Source organism: Aedes albopictus, chromosome 1 (genome assembly GCF_035046485.1).
Source record: "Aedes albopictus strain Foshan chromosome 1, AalbF5, whole genome shotgun sequence".
Classification (NCBI taxonomy): domain Eukaryota; kingdom Metazoa; phylum Arthropoda; class Insecta; order Diptera; family Culicidae; genus Aedes; species Aedes albopictus.
This window is the reverse complement of record NC_085136.1, coordinates 206293455-206313897: the sequence shown is the minus strand read 5'-3', so window position 1 is coordinate 206313897 and position 20443 is coordinate 206293455. Positions and strand designations below refer to the sequence as shown.

The following is a 20443-nucleotide window of genomic DNA, read 5'->3' as shown; positions in this document are numbered from 1 at the left end:
GATGTCTGTTCTCTGTGCTAAAATGTCATTATTTCAGCAAAGTTGTTGAAGTTTTCTTAGTTTGGATGTTTCTAAATGCTGAAAAAGTATGTTTAGAACCAATTCAGGCCAAACATGTCTAAAGGTCCAATCTGCAGAAGAGAGCCTCTCTTTGGTTTCCCTCTCTTTCGTTAATATCTCAGCTGTTTATTTGTATTATGATTGTCTCCTTGCATTGAACGATGGTCAAAACAATCGTCTTTTGATTTGTACTGCAAAAGTAGTTGAAAAGTGTACCATTACATTGCAATAATTGAAAGAGAAAGTGAACACAGAGAGCCTCTCAAATGCAGATAGGACCTATTGAAATGTTTGGCCTGAATTAAAAAAAATGTTATTGATTTTCAAATGGCGATATTTCCTGTTTTATTGCATGGAGGTCACTTTTAATTCAGTGAGATGCAATTAAATAATTGCTTCTACGATGGGAGTGCTTAATTTCTTAAGAAAGTTTGCTAAATAGGGATGCGCCCATACAAATCAGCGCAAACTTCATATTGCTGACTGCACCCCAAATTGGACTGACACAATAGTGTGCACGCACCTTCAAAGTGTGATTACAGCGCAGGGATACGTCGGATCGAATTGAGGTCTTCGGTGCACTTATTCCTTGTAAATGGAGGAATAAGTGCCCCGAAGACGTCGAAACGATCCGAGGCAAATGTGCACTTTTATCACACTTTTTAGGCGTACCATAAAAAGTGTGATAGTCCAATTTGGGATGTAGTCTGCAATAACTATTTTTTGCTTTTTTTCCTTTTCTCACTAATCCGTGAATATTAGCGGGAATCTCTTACCTTGGTATTGCGGCGCTTATAATAAATCCACATTAGGCGGCGGCGATATGGCCGCTAGGAGATTCCCGCGATACAGACGCAATGTCAAAATCGAACAGATACTGTCACCCACCCAGCAGCATTACAGCAGCCTTCAGGCCGTTCATATCAAAACAAAAGTTAGCACAATGGCATCTCAAGTGGTCAGAAATCGTAATAATATTTATCACGGCATTGCTTCACTATACGCACAGAGAACAGACATCCAAGTCCGGTTCCGAAACTGTGTAAGGAATTTAACGGTCATTTGAAATCAGCAACACAAGTGGCAATAGCGTGGCGCTGCAATCGGTTAATTTCCCATACTAATTGAATTCACCACTTGAAATGTTTCAATTCACCACTGACTGTGGCAATATGGTGTTTGGCGGCGTTAGTGATGTCATCGTGTATTGGTTTGCAACCTTACTCAAGTGAAGATGCAAATCCTTACACAACTTTCTGAATGAAATTTGTTCTAGCCTGGATGTCTGTTCTCTGTGCTATACGCATACGCATCACCTCGTCGGCTTTGTATTTAATAATCGGGATGTTGTTAAGTGATGCTGCAGGAGGATGCGGCTTCAATTTTTCCATTTCCACATTGCGTCTGTATCGCGTGCATCTCCTCGTGGCCATATCGCCGCAGCCTCATGTGGATTTGATATGAGCGCCGCATGCAGAATTTCTGACCATCAGGTCGCTCATAGTGGTGCGGGCATATTTTGGCAACTTGTTGGAAAAGAAGAAGACAAACGCGTTTCGCGGATTTATCTTGCAAGGCACAATATTGCGGCGCTTATAATAAATCCACATTAGGCGGCGGCGATATGGCCGCTAGGAGATTCCCGCGATACAGACGCAATGTCAAAATCGAACAGATACTGTCACCCACCCAGCAGCATTGCAGCAGCCTTCAGGCCGTTCATATCAAAACAAAAGTTAGCACAATGGCATCTCAAGTGGTCAGAAATCGTAATAATATTTATCACGGCATTGCTTCACTATACGCATACGCATCACCTCGTCGGCTTCGTATTTAATAATCGGGATGTTGTTAAGTGATGCTGCAGGAGGATGCGGCTTCAATTTTTCCATTTCCACATTGCGTCTGTATCGCGTGCATCTCCTCGTGGCCATATCGCCGCAGCCTCATGTGGATTTGATATGAGCGCCGCATGCAGAATTTCTGACCATCAGGTCGCTCATAGTGGTGCGGGCATATTTTGGCAACTTGATGGAAAAGAAGAAGACAAACGCGTTTCGCGGATTTATCTTGCACACGGAGAAAACTGAGTATGCTTATTAGCTTATTGTATAATAAAAAAATCTCATTTAACCGTTTTAACCTTTCCAATGCATAAAAAGTATGCACTACATCATTTGTTTTATGCACTCCTTGGCATTTCTGGTATTTATTATAGATAGTAGAGTAAACATAGATCCGCTAAGATGAATCCGTTGTATCCAAACGAACTGTCAAAATCTGTATCCAAACGAGCATGACGTCACGATTAGGACAACATCAATGGAACGCATGACGTCATATTCAATCGTCGCACTTTTGAAAATTACTACTTACACGCTTGAAACATTTTAGTCAGCGATGTCCGCGGATCTATGTTTACTCTACTATCTATAGTATTTATTATAGTTTACGTGAATATATCGTCGTTCGTGTTATACTTAGGACTTAACAAAATTTTAATTGGTCAACCACCAGCCTTGGCATCAGCTGCCACCATTGCATTGCTGAGAAATAGTTTTCCCCGATCGCGGTTTTGCCAAAAGTGCGTTTACTTACAAGTTTTCGTGGACTACAATTGCTCATTTCATATCGGTAAGTCCATCTATATTTTCTGCATCTACCAAAACCTATAAATGTAGCAATTCACAGATTGGATTTCGTTGCGGTTAGGAAATCTGATGCTACTTTCAAATTCGTTGGAGAAATGTGGCGGTGGAGGAAATTGCCGATTGTTACGGATACCATGTGTGTGGATCATCGATTATTAATTAATATTGTAAGTAAATGTATGACAAATCAAAAGAAATAAAGAGTGTTCGTTATTGGTTTTTTATTTAACCAAACTTATGTTTTTTTTCTTTTTTTGAATTACTAAACGTATGCAAACAAAAGCAATTCATGCATTTTAAGAAATAATATTTATCAATATATGCATTCCAGTGGATAATGCCGACATATGCATTCCAATGCAAAACACCAATGTATGCATTGAATGAATACCGTATTACCCCGCTAATACGACACCGACTGTTGTCGTATAACCGGGGTATACTTTTAATTCGACAAACTGGTCACCCTACACCACCATGCTCATTGAAATTTGGCAACTCTATTTTTGTTTTTGTTTTGATTTCCGGATTTGTTATGAAACATAATTTCATCAAATATTGCTGTGGCACGAATGAAAAGCTCGTTCTGTCTACGATTGTTGCCATCCTCAGTTCATTCCGGTTGGTCTCCAGGCGGTTTGGGTGTTGAATAGCACCAATTCAGAACTTCCGAAATTTGCGGCTGCAAGAGGAGTTGCTGCGGGTGAGAGTATAAGCGCAATATCAAACTGTTTTGCATTTACAGTGTACATCGCTGTAACATTTGAACACTTTTTAATTCGACATGTGTCGTATAAGCGGGGTACGAATTAAAAAGTGTCGTATTAAAACGTGTCGAACCAGAGGGGTAAGACGGTAACCATAAAAATATGCATTCCAAAGGGTGGGCAGATCGAATATGGTTTTAGTAAAGATTTTATGCATTTTAGCACAGAGAACAGACATCCAAGTCCAGTTCCGAAACTGTGTAAGAAATTTAACGGCCATTTGAAATCGGCAACACAAGTGGCAATAGCGTGGCGCTGCAATCGGTTAATTTCCCATACTAATTTAATTCACCACTTGAAATGTTTCAATTCACCACTGACTGTGGCAATATGGTGTTTGGTGGCGTTAGTGTGATCATCGTGTATTGGTTTGCAACCTTACTCAAGTAAAGATTCAAATCCTTACACAACTTTCCGAATGAAATTTGTTCTAGCCTGGATGTCTGTTCTCTGTGATTTTAGCATTTTCTATTCTGTCCGTGCAAGGCACAATATTAAGATACTTTGATGATTCACAACCTTAATTGAAACGTTTCAATGACATTTGAACTGCAGAATCCATCTCATCTATGTTCGCGCCGCAGCATAAAATTTTATGCTAACAAGGTTTGCGACAGCGTTGTGGTCTGCGACTGCGAGCTACAGCGGTGCCGGCCGGACTATCAAATTTTGAGGACCAAATTCAGGTTAAGCAAATTCTCAAGTAAGTAAATACAAAAACAAACTACATTTTCATTGTTTCATTGCTAAACTTCTAAGAATATATCGATTGTTTCAGGATGTTCGATACAACTCATGTCGTTAGTGCTGTGGCCGTGTTGGCGTCCTTCATCGTGGGACTCAAGTTTGGCAGCAGAAGTGCCGGCGGAAATAAGGAAATGCGCAATGGTACCGAATCGAATACTACGGCACCCAAAAAGGAAGAAGAAAATGTGAGTTTCCTGTTGCAATTTGTCCTCTCAAATAGTAGGTATTTAACATAGAAATAATTTAGGTTTTCTCCGACTTTGGCGGCGAGTACAAAATGGTCCTGGTGGTTCGGAATGATCTAAAGATGGGCAAAGGAAAGATTGCGGCCCAGTGCGGTCACGCCGCAGTGGGTGCTTTCGAGGGTGCCCTAAAGAAGACGCCATCCGTTTTACGAAAGTGGCAGCACACCGGCCAGGCCAAAATTGCCGTCAAGGTCGAAAGCGAACAGCAAATGATGGAAGTCTACCGGACGGCCAAGGCGAACAATCTGAACTGCTGTTTGATTCGGGACGCCGGTAGGACTCAGATTGAACCCAACAGCAAAACGGTATTGGCCATCGGTCCGGCACCCAATCAGGTGATCGATACGATTACCGGACATTTGAAACTTTTGTAGGCCTCGGTGAGGTACTTACATCAGCTCTCGCCAAAACAAAGGTAATTGAAGTTTATGCAAATTGATCTTAATATTGAAACAAGTGTAATCACTTGGATTGAATCTGATGAATAAAGGGCGAGAAAGCATAATAGTGTGTATATTTTTCCGAAACAACATTTCCCAAACGGCAAACGTTTTAAATTTCCTGTCACCATCGAGTAGCAGAATGTTGCATTTTTTTTTATCTGTATTAACGAGATTTTTAGCCCTAGGCTAGTTCATCTCGGGACCCACGCTTTACTTCCCTTCCAAAGGAAGAACCCACATTTCGGGAGTTTGTAGCAGGTACGATGTTGCTCTATGCACAAAGAAGTCAAATGCCCAACCCATACCCCAATGAAACTTAATGAAAGTGAAGCAAGCGACGACTCGTAGTTCTGTTCACCATTCAGACAAATCCGGAGAAAATCAAGCGCACCAGCAATGGGGAAATGATCCTTGAGCTAAAAGGGGATTCAAAAGCCAGCAGCTCCTTCTGAAACCTTGTCGAGAAAGGTATGGGAGGTAGAACCATGTATGTCCAAGATGAGCATGAGCATAGATGACCGCACAATTCGTAGTTGCTACTCCGTTTTTGACCAGAGCATAGAACCATCTAAGCCTGATAAACAAAGGGGGATAAGAGCAAAAATACACTTGTATACTTCATAATGTAACATATCTATATTTTCTTTTCATATGTATCTTAAACTAAGTCGATTATGTAGAATTGAAAATGTTTAGAACCAAAGTCCTCCTCCGTCGTCATTATCATCATTCTCATTCGCATTGTTAAATATATCCATTTGCAAATTGTTCTGCTCATCATCGCTGTCCGAGATGGCCAGATCCTTATGCAATGATTGTAATGGTGGCAAAACCGCCGGCGGCTGCTGTTGCTGTTGCGCTTGTTCCTGTTGTTGAAGTTCTCCAACATTACCCATAATTTGTTGATCTTCAAACTGTGACGGTTGCTGCTGGAACTGTTGGAAGTTAGGATCGAATGCACTGCCCTGCTGATATGCAAATTGATTGGCATCGATTGTTCCAGACTGCCCGCCAGTGTCTGTGCCCATCTGTCGATTGGACATTCCGAGAAAATCGCTTGGATCATAGTTAGGATCGATTTCCATTGATTCTTCGGCCGTTTGGTAGAATGACTGCGTACCACTCAACTGTACCATGGCTTCTGCTGCCTGTTGACTGTCCCCTTCTTGAGGAGGTAAAATAGAGGAATTTGATGGAGCATTCGATTGGTCAAGTGTCACTGAAACTCCCTCATTATCGCTCATGGTGACTTCTTCGAACTCCTCATCGTCGGTCGAATATTGACCACCTGTAGAAAATTAGTTATAATAATAAGAACCTAGACTCTAGAATACGCTGCATTCTATAAAAAATCCTAGCATAACATCAAAGTGCGTGAAATGTGCATTAATATAGAAATTACGAATCTATGATTAAATTCATGCAACATCTACCGAAATATTGACTTTCAAATCTATGTAATCTACATCTACTATTGAACCTCTATGCTGGCGACGTACGGTGACTTACCTTGCTTATGTCGCCCAAAAAGCCCCGAATCCCCAAAGTATCTTCCACCTCTGGTAGTAGCAACTGTACTGTCATGCCCGTACGAATTGTTAGTACTCATTAGCTTGGTCCTATCCATCTCCGAGGAGCCCGCATTTGCCATCCAGTTCATTTCAAAGGCAGAGGCAGACGGATCGGTGGCCAACAGTGGTGTGGATGAACTCGACGGAATACCATCGTACCCACCGAGCTCCCGTGCGGGTCCACTACTTCCAAAGCCGCCTTGATTGCCTCGCATATGACTACCGCTCTGGATGGCCATACCGGTGGGGGTGCTGCCGACGCCAAATTCGTCGCGGTCCTTACGGGGGCGGCCACGGGAGCGCTTGAGCAGCATTCTGTTCATCATCTGTGACATCATCATGCCCGGGAATTCTAAGATAGCATACACGACGAAATAGTGTGGTGAGGATAGAATTGGTTTTGGGTTGTCAGCGCGAAGACCGCGCAGATGAAAGGCGGCACTCACACACACAAAAACATTTAAACCCGGGGTTAGTTTCAGCTCAAGCGGACGCATGTTCCGAGGATTAGTTAAAAGCAGCAGTTAGAGGCATTTGGTGGCAAACGTTTTATTTTATTTTCTTTACCCCTTATATATGAATATCATCGCTGATATCGCTCATGATTGATATTCTAAACTCTATTATATTCCAGTGGTATTTTGGCACATATGAATACACCTACTCCTGATAATTTTTGTAAACTTTCGATACTGGAACTGTGAGCAATGGATCACTTGTACTAACGATGAAGCCAAAAATGTAAATCTTATCTGGATAAATCCAGAATCATTGAATACGTTATTGGATAACCATTGATGAGCTAATGAACTTTTCCAAAGACGAAATTCTTCTGATCCTAAATCTGGTGCTTTAGGCGTGATTCAGTGATGATTTCTCTCGAATGTGGATGTTGTTCGTATAACGAACCGAAAATAGAATGTTAGACATACGTAAAGCCTGAAGTTCATAGGCACAAATGTGTTGAAAAATTGCCAAATTGAGATGGAAAATTGCGAAAAAAAAATCCACGTAGTTTTGGTGGGATATGAACCATGTCTCCCAAATTCGCTAGACAGGGTGCGTTAACCAACTTCGCCACAGAACAGGTAACGATTCTGCGGAGCCGAAAGCCAACCTGAAACCAATGCTCACCTTACCCCACGCTCTTCTTCGCAACACTACATCTCCTTTAGTCCTAAGAAGTCCACTTCTAACAATCAATGAGAGACAACACTGTGGATAGGTAAACAGTCTCGAAACTAAAACAATATGCTTTCTCTGCTGCTCGTAGGCACTCTTCGCCAACATGAAAAATGAACTCATGTATGCTATTCTCCGGAAAGAGCAAGAAGGAGATATGGGGTTTTACGTTTTACCAACACTGGTACTAAACACTGAATCAATTGATTGCATGCAGTTTTTGTTTAATTCCCAGCATTCATATTTTTTTACTTTTGGTTTTTTTCTGTCTAGGTAATATTTTCACACTTTTATGCTTTTATGCTCAGCATTATGTTGGCATTCCTATATACTACAAAAAGCTTTGAAGTTAATCTGGCGTTCGACTTGAATAGGTCGAATCTACGTATAGGAATCACAGCGAGCATACGACTTATTAAAATAGAACTACTCAGATATTCATTGGAATGAGATTTGGAGGATCGTTTATACCGACATGATACCTGTTATGATGAAAATGACTTGGCGAACGTCTACGCGGTGTGATGCAAAATTCATGCATTTCATAAGTAAATGCTACATCCAACAGAAAAAGCTAATGTGCACGCAACAGAGCCATGCCATTCCCGAAACCTGCACTTACCTTCTTCATGTTGCATCTTACGCGGTCTTCCACGCGCCTTCTTGCCATCCATGTTCGGCCTCATCAGCCCGCTGGGACCCGGCCGGCTGGACGCCATCGACGCAGCCGACGACGGTCGATCCAAGTTGCTGATGTCTTCGTCGCCGTAGTCCCGATCCGGCGAGGTGTCACGCGATCCTTGGAAGTACTAGAATCGATAGTTGATAAATGTAATGTGACCCGTTTTTGGTGCATTCCACTTACCTTGCCGTCTCGTTCGTCATCCTCCCAGTCGATGTCCTCATTGCGTGCGCGTTCCTGAACCAAGGCAATGTTCTTTTCCAGTTGAGCCATGTTATCCATCTGGAAAGACATTTACGCTCGTTAATAATAAAACTACGATAATGTAGCCAGCCAACCACTTACCGACTCCAGCGCCTGCTTGACAACCTCCACCATGTGGCGTGCTTGCCTGGTAAAGTTTGCTTCCGCTCCGTTGTAGGTTTCGCAATTGTCCGCAATCAGCTGTATATCTTGCAAAAAATCTACCCTGGAGTGGTACTTATGCGAAGCCACCTTCTTCGAAATCTTCTCCAAATCCATCGGTTTCCGAATGATGGTATAATAATCCTTCACCAGGCGTTTGTTGACAGGTTTCAGGAAGGGCCAGCTCTCCGGCATTGCCTTCAACGGACCATTCACGTACTCACCGAGCATATACGACAACGCTACCTGGTCGTCGTCATCCAGCAGCGGATTGATACTCTTCTCCAGTCGGGTCAACCGTTCTTCTTTCTCCTGCATTCGATCTTTGCACTTTTGGAGCATTCGTTGAGCTGCTATCGTTAGGGAACTCTTCGCTCCATTATAAAGCGAAGAGTTTTCGACAATTTGGTTGATGTCAGCAATAAACTCATCCCGAGTTTGATATTTCTTCTGCCGAATGTGTTCACGAATAGTTTGCAGGTCCATTGGCCGTTGAACAATTTTGTGGTAGTCTACCACCTGTTTGGCATTGACGGGGAACATAAATGGTGCCACATCCGGCATGTCACGCAATTCGTTCAATATCTGCTCCAGTAGTGAAGATAACAGTACGCTAGGGTCAGTTCTTCTGCGATTTGCAGTTTTGTTATGTCGCTTCAGATAGTCACAGTTGGAATCGCCTCCAACGCGGCGTCGTTTTTTACTGACGGCTTCTTTCGGTACCTTCAGCAGCAAAGTCCTTCTCTTCACATCTTCGTGCCGCTTAAGCAACTTACCACTCAGCTTAACTTTAGTGCCATCAACATTCACTAGATCTTCATCGTCTGCGTTCAGTTCTTTTTCAATCTCCTCTTCCTGCTCTTCAGTCATTGCCACGTTCAACGAAGGCGTCGGGATTGTGCCCGTATAGAGCGGACAGGCCTTATTCGTCCGCATGTGTCCCACTTGTCCACACGCTCCACACTTCAGTTTGAGATCTGGCTTTAGTTTCACCTTCTTGCGCGACGAAGGACTATGCTCCTTAGCGTGACTTTCCTTGGGCGTCGAAGTATGCGTGCTGGATTTTGAGCTGCCCAGAGTTTCTCGATCACCTAAACTGATGGGAGTTCCAACTGAATGTTGCTGGTGCTGTTGTTGCATCATACCAATCTTCTGCTGGTTGCGCTTGATTCGCCGCAACTGTTCCTGAATGCGACGCTTTTCACGTTTCATTTCCTCCTTCTGGGCTTCGTCTAGAGTGGCAAATTGTCTGATGAATGCTTCATCCTTGGTGGTGCGAATCTTCGTATAGGCATCAATGACTGGCGCTCGGCGGACAATTTCTACACGTGTATACTCGCGACCTTCGGAGTTTTTGAAGGTTCGAGTAATCTTCAGGATTTTTGCTGTAATTTGAAATATGTGAAATAAGTACATTAGAATTATGTACGGTCAGTGTTGATGGGAAATATCAAGAAAATTAATGGAAAAAATGCCATAGCATATTTCAGTTTCACCATTTTTTGTGCGATTTTCCGTACATAAGTATTTACAATCTAAATGGAAATGAGTGATATCGTCAATCAACAATCCATACTACAGGCATGTTTGAGGAATGTTATAGGTAGAACCATAACATCTAGGTAATATTAATTTCAAACGAGCTATAGGACAAGGAGAGCTTCTACAGTGAATTGAATGGATTCAATTTCGTGGATAAAATTCCAAAAGGGCACCATCAGAATCTGCATAGGCGACATCAACGCGAAGATCTTCCCTGACAAACACGGACTATGAGCGTGTCATCCCGGATAGAGGCAAAGAACCCAAAGAACAAACAAAGGACAAAATAATAAAAAGTTTTGCCGTCATATCTTATTTTATCATTCTTATGTTATTTTTGAATGACAATGAATAACTCGCTAAGAACAAAAAATGCTATCTTTGCTAAATTATTTCTTAGGTATTATTAAATAAGAATAAATCACTGTATAATAACAAAATATGCAATCATAACAGAATAAGTTCTTCTGAGCATCCTAAGTAAAATAACATCAAAATGGCATATTTTACAATAATAACTTTTTTGTTTTTGATGAGTTATTTGGCACTTTTTTATTTTGTCAGAGAGAATAACATGAGAAGATTGAATTTTTCTATTAAAAGCTTAATGGCAAATTTTGCTATTGGTTTGTTGGAAATAAGAACTAAAAGAACAAAAATAATAACTTACTTTGTACCAAAAATAACTCAATAAAAACTAACTTTGTTATGATAAGATCAAACAAAAGATAAAACATTTTTAAACTTAAAATATATTTTTTTCCAATCCTAAGAACAAAATGTACAATTATGATGAACAATTTTGTACTCACTTTGTTCTCAATAACTCAATAATAACTGATTCAATTATTCTACTGTTAAAAATAAGTTGTCCTTGGTTTGTTCTTATAATGATAAATTTAGCTATTATTGAGTTATTTTCTGGTGCAAAGTCAGTTATTATTGTTGTTCTGTTAGCTCTTATTCCCAACAAACCAATAACAAATTTTGCCATTCAGCTATTCAATTTTAAGGGCAAAATTTGATCTTGTTTTGTTATTATCTTCTGCCCGGGTAAAAACAAAATTTACAAGCATTATGATCTTTTTAAAAATAGTTTATTTTGTACTTACTTTGTTCTCAATAACTCGATAATAACTATTTCAGTTATTCTACATTTCAAAATATATTGTCCTTGATTTGTTCTTATGACAAAATTAGTTATTATTGAATATTTTTCGGTACAAAGTCAGTTATTATTTTTGCTCTTTTACCTCTTATTCCCAACAAACCAATAACAAATCCAGCTATATAGAATAGCAAAATTTGATCTTCCGTTGTTGTTTTCCTCTGCCCGAGATGGAACACCACGGTCTTGGAGAAATGATCGAAAACGGTGAGCTGTTTGCAGAGCTTCATAACAGCAATGGTGTTTGAAGGCTCGCTCTATCCCCATCCACCAGTCCATACAGTTACGTAGGTCTCTCGTGATGGTCATACTGAAACCCAAATTGACCTCATCTGCATCAGCCGAAAATGGAGTGATGGAGCCTCTTTGATGACCGGAACAAACACAACGCTGACATCGCGTCTGACTTAACCTTCTAATCGGGGAGATCCGACTACGCATCACTCGCAAAATCGGCTTACGATTCAACATACGCCGACTAGAAGACTAGATGAACGTGAGCAGCGGATGTTCCGGCAGGTGGCAGCGTTGAAGTGGACGGCCCCCAAGAATGCTTTTATTGAAATCAACGAGAATTAAGGGCGAACGGGACGGTCGAGAAAATGTCCGCCATTGCTCTGTTGCTACTAAGATGGTAATCTCAGATTCTACTTCATATTTTGCATCAAAAACCTATCATTGTGTATGCTCACTTGCAGTTCATATGCTGATTGGTTTTCAGCATCTTCAGTGCGATAGGTCTCGAGATTACCATCTTCAAAATCGCGAGGCAATTTGTTAGAAAGAGAGGCAAGATAGGAAAAATAACACGGCGTCCCGTTTCACCTTAACTGCCCGAACTATAAACTCAACGAAAAGAGTGGATCACTAATACAACTTGGCGAAAGATGAGGAGCTCAGAGAAGCAAACGCCGCGATATAGCGAACAAGAGCCAGATAAGCCAAACACGAAGCTCATTAACGGTATTCGGCTGTAAAAAGTAAGTTAAACGTCAAACGCTGATGCAAAGCGTTGAATCCGTGGCGTGGCTAACGAACGAAAGAAATTGATTGATTTCCGACCGCCTTGATAATTTATGGGACTTTTTGGCGCTGTATCGGTCTTCGGGTTTCTTTAAAAACAACCGGTTAGGTTAAAAGCCGTATGGCCTAGAGATCACCTGCTTGTCATCGAACGCACTTATACAAACACTTGCTCCAGTTTACAACAACTCAATTCGGATCAGTGCCTAAAAAATTCAGCCCAATGATGTTCAATCAGTGCGAAAACGCAAACAAATAAAGGAATGCAGTCTCCCACCAACATGACACAGAGAATGAACATGACAAAGAGAAGGCAAGACAATGAGAGCAACGCCTCGTAGTGTAATCAACTGTAGCTGAAGTTCTGTTCTGATCTTCAGTCCGAGCTCGGTGAATATGAATATGATTTTTTTTTTAAATTTGAAAATGACTATTTGTGATTTTAGGCTATTTAAGGCACGCAAATGTCGATATGTTGCCCTTATTCTAGTAATTATGCTTGCTTTAAGTGAATGGTATGCACCAGCAGCACTTTTTGCTTTTAAATCGTGCTTAACCAAAAAATATCAATTGAAGATGAATATGCTGACTTTGAATATCAGTCCGTGGTAAAAATTCAGCAGACAGCGAGGTAATGAATTTTTCATCGCTTGAACTTCAGAGAGTGGCGCAGGGGTTGTCGAGGCGATAATCAAAACCAAAACAAATCTACAACGCAAGAGCCTCTGGGCTTCGGTTGGGATGACTGTAATTTGACAAATTAAGACACTGATTCGGATCATCTCTGGTTTGCTGCCATCTACGCCAGCCTGGTCAGCCTGCGTCGAAGCTGGAGTTGCCCCCTTCGAATATCGTGTTACTGCAGCGATTAGTAATAGAGCCGCCGCTTATGCCGAAAAACCTACTAGAAATCGCAGACTCTTTCTGCTCGACGAGGGGAAAAGAGTCTTCCATAGTGCCGCCAACTTGGAGCTCCCCCTAGTGGCTAACGCGCACTGGTATGGAGACAGGAGTTGGCAAACCCCAAACCTCAAAATTGACAACTCGATCAAGGACAATTTCAGAGCGGGAGAAAGCTCAGCCAGGCATCACCAGACTGTACTTGAGCTCCTCAACACCAAATACCGCGACTATCAGCACAGATACACTGACGGATCCCTTTCTCGTTCTGGTACCGGAATCGGTATCCATGACAGCGAATCCGATATTAGTCTAAGACTGCCAAATCAATGTTCGGTTTTCTCCGCGGAGGCGGCCGCTATTCTCATCGCAACTGCCACACCATCCAGTAAACCTCTTCTCATACTGTCAGATTCTGCGAGTGTCCTTGCAGCCATACAGTCGCAAGCCCCCAAACATGCATGGATTCAAGCTATTATCCAGTGCTCACTTCCCAGCACGGTCTTCATATGGATCCCCGGCCACTGCAACATTGCTGGTAACAACATTGCCGACCGCCTAGCGGGTGCGGGACACTCCGGACCTCTTCACACCAATAGAACCCCATTGCCCGACGTTAAAAAGTGGATTGATAAAGCTATCAATACCAAATGGCAGCTCAACTGGAACAGAAACGATCAGCTCTTTATCAGAAAGATCAAGCAGTCCATTGGTACATGGAATGATTTAAAGTCACTACGAGACCAGAGAGTAATATCCAGATTACGCACTGGTCACACCAAGGTCTCGCACAATATGGGCAGCTCAACATTTCGAAATTCCTGTGCAATTTGTCGGATCCCCTTGTCGGTTGAGCATTTTTTATGCGTCTGCCCACAATACGAACTGCTTAGAAACCAATACAATATCAGCGGCAGTATTAGAGACACCCTCGGAAACGACGCATCAACCCTCGAAGCCCCCATCCACTTTTTGAAAGATGCCAACCCGTATCAACATATATAATATGTACTGTTTCTTAGCTCGTAGATAATTTTATTTGTGTAATTATGAATGCAAATATCGGTACAGAGATGAACTAGCCACCGGCTAAAAATCTCTATAATAAAGAAAAAAAAAAGTTAAAAGCCGACGTTTCGAATGTTTATTCGTTCATCCTCAGGGCAAACTACAAATTTCACATTTAGTCACTGATTAACATATAACATACAGATTATACAAATTATTTGTTTTTGAAGAAACCCGAAGACCGATACAGCGCCAAAAAGTCCCATGAACGAAAGAAATTACGTACATTTGACCTTATTGGTTTATTTTTTTACGATATCTAACGACACCTGAGTTAAGCAAGGGTGAATCAGAGGATACCAGTGAATGACGGTACTGGACACCGATCCGACTGACCACCTTAAACGTTGCTTTGAGCACTTCGAACATCTATTTTAAACATACGTAATGCCTGAAGTTCATAGGCACAATATCTATTTTAGGTTTACGGTGTCCGAGCATCAATCAACATCTCGGCATGATCCGTTAGGGTGCGATGCATCAAATAGGAAACCCAGCAAATATGGGAGTGATAGGCGATTAAAGCCAGTAGTGAGAAGATTGGAGCAGCCATCCGAACATGAAATAAACATTAATTCTGGAGTCGATCGCATATCAGCAGAGATGCTCAAAGCTGATCCCATGCCATCCACGCAAATATAGCATCAACTATTCTTGTGCTCATTCTACGAGTGGAGTGACATGACGCATGTAAGTTCAAATTAGGTGACTCGCCGTGCAAATCAAATGGGAAGTCACCTCATTCGAGTCGATATTTCTCAACTCGATATTCGAGTCGAGATGCGTCACGTCACTCCACTGCATGGTGTGAACAGAATTAGGATCCAAAAAGAAGGGATTAGAATTAGGTGATGTCCTCTCTCCTCTTCTTGGCGTAACGTCCTCACTGGGACAAAGCCTGCTTCTCAGCTTAATGTTCTATGAGCACTTCCACAGTTATTAACTGAGAGCTTCCTCTGCCAATGACCATTTTGCATGTGTATATCGTGTGGCAGGCACGAAGATACTCTATGCCCAAGGAAGTCAAGGAAATTTCCTTTACGAAAAGATCCTGGACCGACCGGGAATCGAACCCGTCACCCTCAGCATGGTCATGCTGAATACCCGTGCGTTTACCGCCTCGGCTATATGGGCCCTATGTCTATGGGCCATAGGTGATGTCACGATATTTTAATAAATTTAGGTTTCACTGACATTGCCCGTTTGTTTTATTGTTAATGGCAATTGATAGATCCTAATGTGGAATGAACTGGTTTTGATTTGAAATTCAAAATACATTAGTGACCCGATTTTGTCAGCCCCTTTTCAGAGCACATTTTTTGCTCTCCTCAAAAATCTGAACATTTTTTCAAGCTTTTTATCCCTCTATGTTCTGCACAAGAGCTGTAGTTTGATGATAAACATAAATTAATTGGTTATAGTTTGACCGTAAGATGACGAGAGAAAAAAGTTTGTCGCAAAATGGGACTGACAAAATCGGGTCCTTACTGTATATATGAAATTATTATACTCACTGGTAGGAACTTGCTGCAAATCCTTCAAATCGTCATCCTTCTTTTTACCCCTACTCGAACTGCCTTGCTCTTCCATGATCTTCCTTAGCAGTTCCTGGCGTTCCTGTTCCTCTCGTTCCAGCGACAGCTGCGTGGACGTCTTCTTGTTGGCCAGCATATTTTCCAAATTCTTGCCCAGTTCTTCCAGGTCCGATTCTTCGGAAGCCGTTGATTCACCCTCGTCCGTAGATAGCACTTCGGACGAAGCGAGCACCCTGTTTTGCAGATCGAAGATACGTTGGCACTCTTCCTTGTAGCGTTCCTGGTGTTCGGCAATCGAGAACCGATTACCACGGGAGAATTTATCCATGCCCTCTTCGCCAGCTTTGGCTTTCTCGGTCGACAGAGTCCGCACAACGTCGATGACTTCCCATCGGGAGAGCTTTTTGATTTCCTCTTCCGGGACTTGAAATTTTCTTAGAAGAGCTTTAGCGTTGTTGAGCGAAAGGCGTCGTAAATCGGCATCTGTTCCAGTGACCGTACGCTTCGGTTGGCTTTCAATTTCTTCTTTGTTTTGTTGCTGTTTGAAACAAATGTAAGAGTGATAGTGTTATATTAGATTGACAAGTGAGCATTCCAATATTCAAAACTTACCGTCGGCTTGTTGGGCATCCTCACGTAGGAAAACCCTTCGCCACAACCGGTCGGATCAGCCGGACCGTTCAACTGCAGGATGCACTTGCCTCGCATGGCCTGAATGTACGCTCGGGTCGTATTCCACGGGGCTACCTTTACTTCGTCGTCCATCTTCAGTTGCATTTCCTCGTCGTCATCCTCCTGCTGGGCAAATATAAACTTCTCTCCGTATCCGGCGTCCTTCAAACGCTGCTCAGCTGCAATCATACTGAAATAGGCGCAGCACTGCTCGGGGGAGACCATCGCACGGATTTCTTCTTCCGATGGGAGTCGGAATTCTGGTTTGATCACCCAAAAGTTGGAGTCCATGCCGGTACGTTTAAAGTCTGCGCACTGCTTCAACCGCTTGCGGATACTACTCTCGGAGTGAGCCGGGAATGCCTTCTTGATGTCGTCCATACGGATCTTGCGGGGATTGTCCTTGCTCTTCCAAAACAGCCGGTAGATGAAAACTTGTAGGAAGTCGCGAACAAAATTATTGGCCCGTTTAGAATTTGGACCTGGAACTTCGTACAGTGGGCATTCTTGGCCGGCTGTAAACAGCGCGTCCACCTCTCGGATGAAGTAGTTGCTGCGCGTTCGTATGACGAGGAAATCTGTTTCCAAAACGTGGTGCTGGTAAATTGGAGCTCGATACATATTGTTTTCAACTACCTGCATGCAATGACCCGGATGTAGGATTCCCAAGAAAGGGGAAGTGTGGGCGAAATGAAGTTCACCGTATTTGAATTCCGGAGGTCCGGCATCCTTAGCTGCCTTACGTTTGTAGTAGTTTTTGATTTTGGTAGCCATTCCAACTTGATTCATCAGCGGTGGATGCTCTTCGCAAAATTCGACGAGGACAAGTTCACCGTCACGACCGGACAGATCGTCTGGAGTTCGCATGAAGAAAACATCGCCGCCGCCGGAAGCGATCCGTTCCAGCTCTCGCTGTTTGGCCTTCTTTTTTATGTGCTTTAGCAGAGGAAGCACCGGTTGCGGGTTGATCGATGCCAGTGCTCCGTGAGAGTATTTTTTCATCGGCGGCCGATGGAACATTCGCAGCTTCATCGGACCCATGTGCGTCGGGATAAACGGAGCGCGCAATTCGACGACCGGCGTTGAATGTTGCAGCAGATTCCCGCCACCAACCTTGAGTTTGAGAGTGGCTTCCGATGATTTAGCCATGTAGAATACATCATTGGAGATGTTGTAAGGATCACGATCGGGACTTTTTGGAGGCGGTGGAGGTGTGTCCTCAGCCAGTACGTTTATGACACCAGCCTTTCCTAGAAGAATCTTCGACTTCTTGACATGTGGGTGAGGGATTTTAACTTTGGGAGTCGGTCCCGTGTTTCTTATGATCTTTGAAGGATCGATATCATCGGGAATACCAAGAATAATGTTCTCATCGTTAGGATCCAAAGTAAGAACTTTTGGCTTCGGAACTTTACAAACAGCTTCCGCATCCCAAATCACCTCCTCTTCCCATTTGCTGTAAACCAGCTCTTCGTTTTCAACCGGAAAGATACTGTACCAGGTGTCGTCATTCTCTTCCTGCTGTTTGTTTTGTGCAGCGTTTATGATCATTTGTGCTTTACTCATTTTTCCCTGACCGGACCCATGCTTCGAGCCAGAAACAGCTGGTGAAGCTGGAATACTTTTTCCAGGCTGGCTAAATGCTCCAGCCGTTCGGGATCCACTTGACGGGAGCCAACCGGCAGCGTTAATCTTTGAATTTAGTTTTTGCAGCACTTTATGCTTTATGTCGTTTCCGTCCCAAACAACGTCATCTTCCCAGTGCAGTTGGGATACCATCAAGAAAGCGTCATCCGGGATGGGTTCGCCTTTGATGTCTACTTCTTCCTTTCTATCGGTGGTCTTGAAGCCATAGTTAAAATCCTCGCCAGTTTCCGGAACGTCCAACATGTCGTACCATACTTGAGCAGGGCCGAAACGCCAATCTGCCACTTTGGGCTTGGAATCACCACCCGTATCGGTGTCCGGTTTTTCCTCTTTTTCTTCCTCTCGAGTTAAGCTCAACAATTTGTCCTCGTCGTCGGACGCCCATTGGTCTCGCGATGGAACGGGAGCATAAACACAACTAAACCCATGCCTACGACGTGGTTCATCCGAATCAGATGTAGAATCTGAACCATCTTTCATTTTTAGCTTCTGAAGCTTCTTCTTGCGCCGACGGCGGACACTTCTCCAAATCTGCGGTAGACTGGAAATTTTACCCGGCCCAAAAAGCCTTGAGAATCGAAGCACCTTATCCGGGCGAAAATCTGGAAACAATTCACGTACATCTACATCTACGTATTTTGAGGGCAACATCGCCGCAAGAGGTGTATCTAACTTTCGTTCCGTTCTTGGTTTTTCCGTAGCACTTCCATCGTCATCTGTCTTTCCCTCTGCTCCGCTGATTGGGGCACTGGGAGGTGGCATCAACTGCTTATCATCCACCGCATCATCTCCATCTTCCTTCTCGTCATCTCCATCGCGGCCAGCATCGGAGTTGGATCCTTTTAGGTCCACCTTACTTACCGGAATGGCCGCTTCAATGTCGTCATAATCGTCATCTCCACCCGAATCTTTCCTTTTATCTGAAGGTTCCAATGCAACCGGTAAGTCCTCCGCCAACTCGTTGAAGTCCGAAAAGTCCACGGCATCTTCCGCTTTGATTTTGTAATTGGCATTATCGTCATCGTTATCGTCGTACCGATGGTCGTCGCTGGATAAAGAATCATCACTATCGCTATGCTCGACGGGCGCTTTCTCGGTTCCATCGGTTAGCACATCAGCCAAGAATGACGATAAGCCCATCCTGCAAAAATATAATTTAAATGATGAAGACATTCTTACAAAATTGTACTATTGAATCTGATTGAATTTTAATGGTGTGATTTGTATACCTATCTCTTATTCTTTTAGAAAATTCTATGCAAAATTACTGGTATTAGTATCTTGAAATACATATTCATCGAAACCTTGATCAGAAAACACCCCCTAATAGGTACTCACCGTGACAGCGATGAAAGATGCTGCTTGGCTTCCTCGTCCAGGAAGTCGTTCTCCAACCGGCCGTGCTCGTCGACATTGCCGAACAGAAAACCGGCCAAGTTCAGCTCGCCTTCGTGATCATTATCGTTATCCTGATCGTGGTCATTATCATTATCACTGTCGTTATCCATCGTGCACAGTTAGTAGGTACTGTTAATTCCAAGCGTTCCACAAACAACAAACTGATAAACCTTTCTTATCCTAGCTAGCCGGCAGCCTAGCAGCGAAGCAAAACAAACACAGCTCGCTCGATTAGCCTTCGTTGTGTGTGCACGGTTTCGTCCGCTGAATGACAACACGAAGCACCAAGCCGCAAAAGCTGTGATGAAGCAAAACGGCTTCAAAGAATTGCAAGTTTCTCATCCATTTTTGAGTTACACTGTCAAGTTTTAGTTTTAACAGATTCCTAACATAATCAAGCACATTTTTGACAATAAATAAAGTCTAAATTAGTGTTTTTTGCAGTATTTTAGTGCAAATAATTCGAGAACCGACAAGACGCGCAGGTGAGCTCGATTATTTTTCTTTCACTTTGACAGTTCGTCTAGGTATAGGGATGTCTTTTAAAAAATGGATGTCATTAATTTGATAACCAGAAATATTTCACGAAATATTTCAATACGCGCTTAACGAATTTTTCTGTACCGAGGGGGTGACACTTCCATATTTGGAATAAAAACTATCGGATAATCTCGTAAAAAAGTGCGACCGGCGCCTAGACCAGCGCATTATGGTTGCGATTTTTTCTGCATCCGAAT

The 20443-nt window shown here is 42.8% G+C and overlaps 2 protein-coding genes across 3 annotated transcripts; one reads left to right on the top strand and one right to left on the bottom strand.

The window, feature by feature from the left end:
• Positions 1-4024: 4024 nt before the first annotated feature.
• Positions 4025-4975, top strand: LOC109430284 (probable peptidyl-tRNA hydrolase 2). The gene is made up of 3 exons (XM_019706338.3): positions 4025-4181; positions 4257-4410; positions 4473-4975. The coding sequence occupies exons 2-3, from the start codon at positions 4258-4260 to the stop codon at positions 4842-4844; spliced, it is 525 nt and encodes a 174-aa protein (XP_019561883.1). The 5' UTR covers positions 4025-4181; position 4257; the 3' UTR covers positions 4845-4975.
• Positions 4976-5522: 547 nt separating this feature from the next.
• LOC109415553 (transcription initiation factor TFIID subunit 1) lies at positions 5523-20206 on the bottom strand. Of its 2 annotated transcripts, XM_019689435.3 has the most exons (8): positions 19647-20206; positions 16602-19449; positions 15969-16527; positions 8694-10138; positions 8532-8630; positions 8289-8475; positions 6423-6836; positions 5523-6201 (listed from the first exon to the last, which is right to left on the bottom strand). In XM_019689435.3, the coding sequence occupies exons 1-8, from the start codon at positions 19814-19816 to the stop codon at positions 5606-5608; spliced, it is 6318 nt and encodes a 2105-aa protein (XP_019544980.3). In that variant the 5' UTR covers positions 19817-20206; the 3' UTR covers positions 5523-5605. The 2 variants fall into 2 exon arrangements, with proteins under 2 accessions (XP_019544980.3, XP_019544981.3); XM_019689436.3 differs by lacking the exon at positions 6423-6836.
• Positions 20207-20443: the final 237 nt, after the last annotated feature.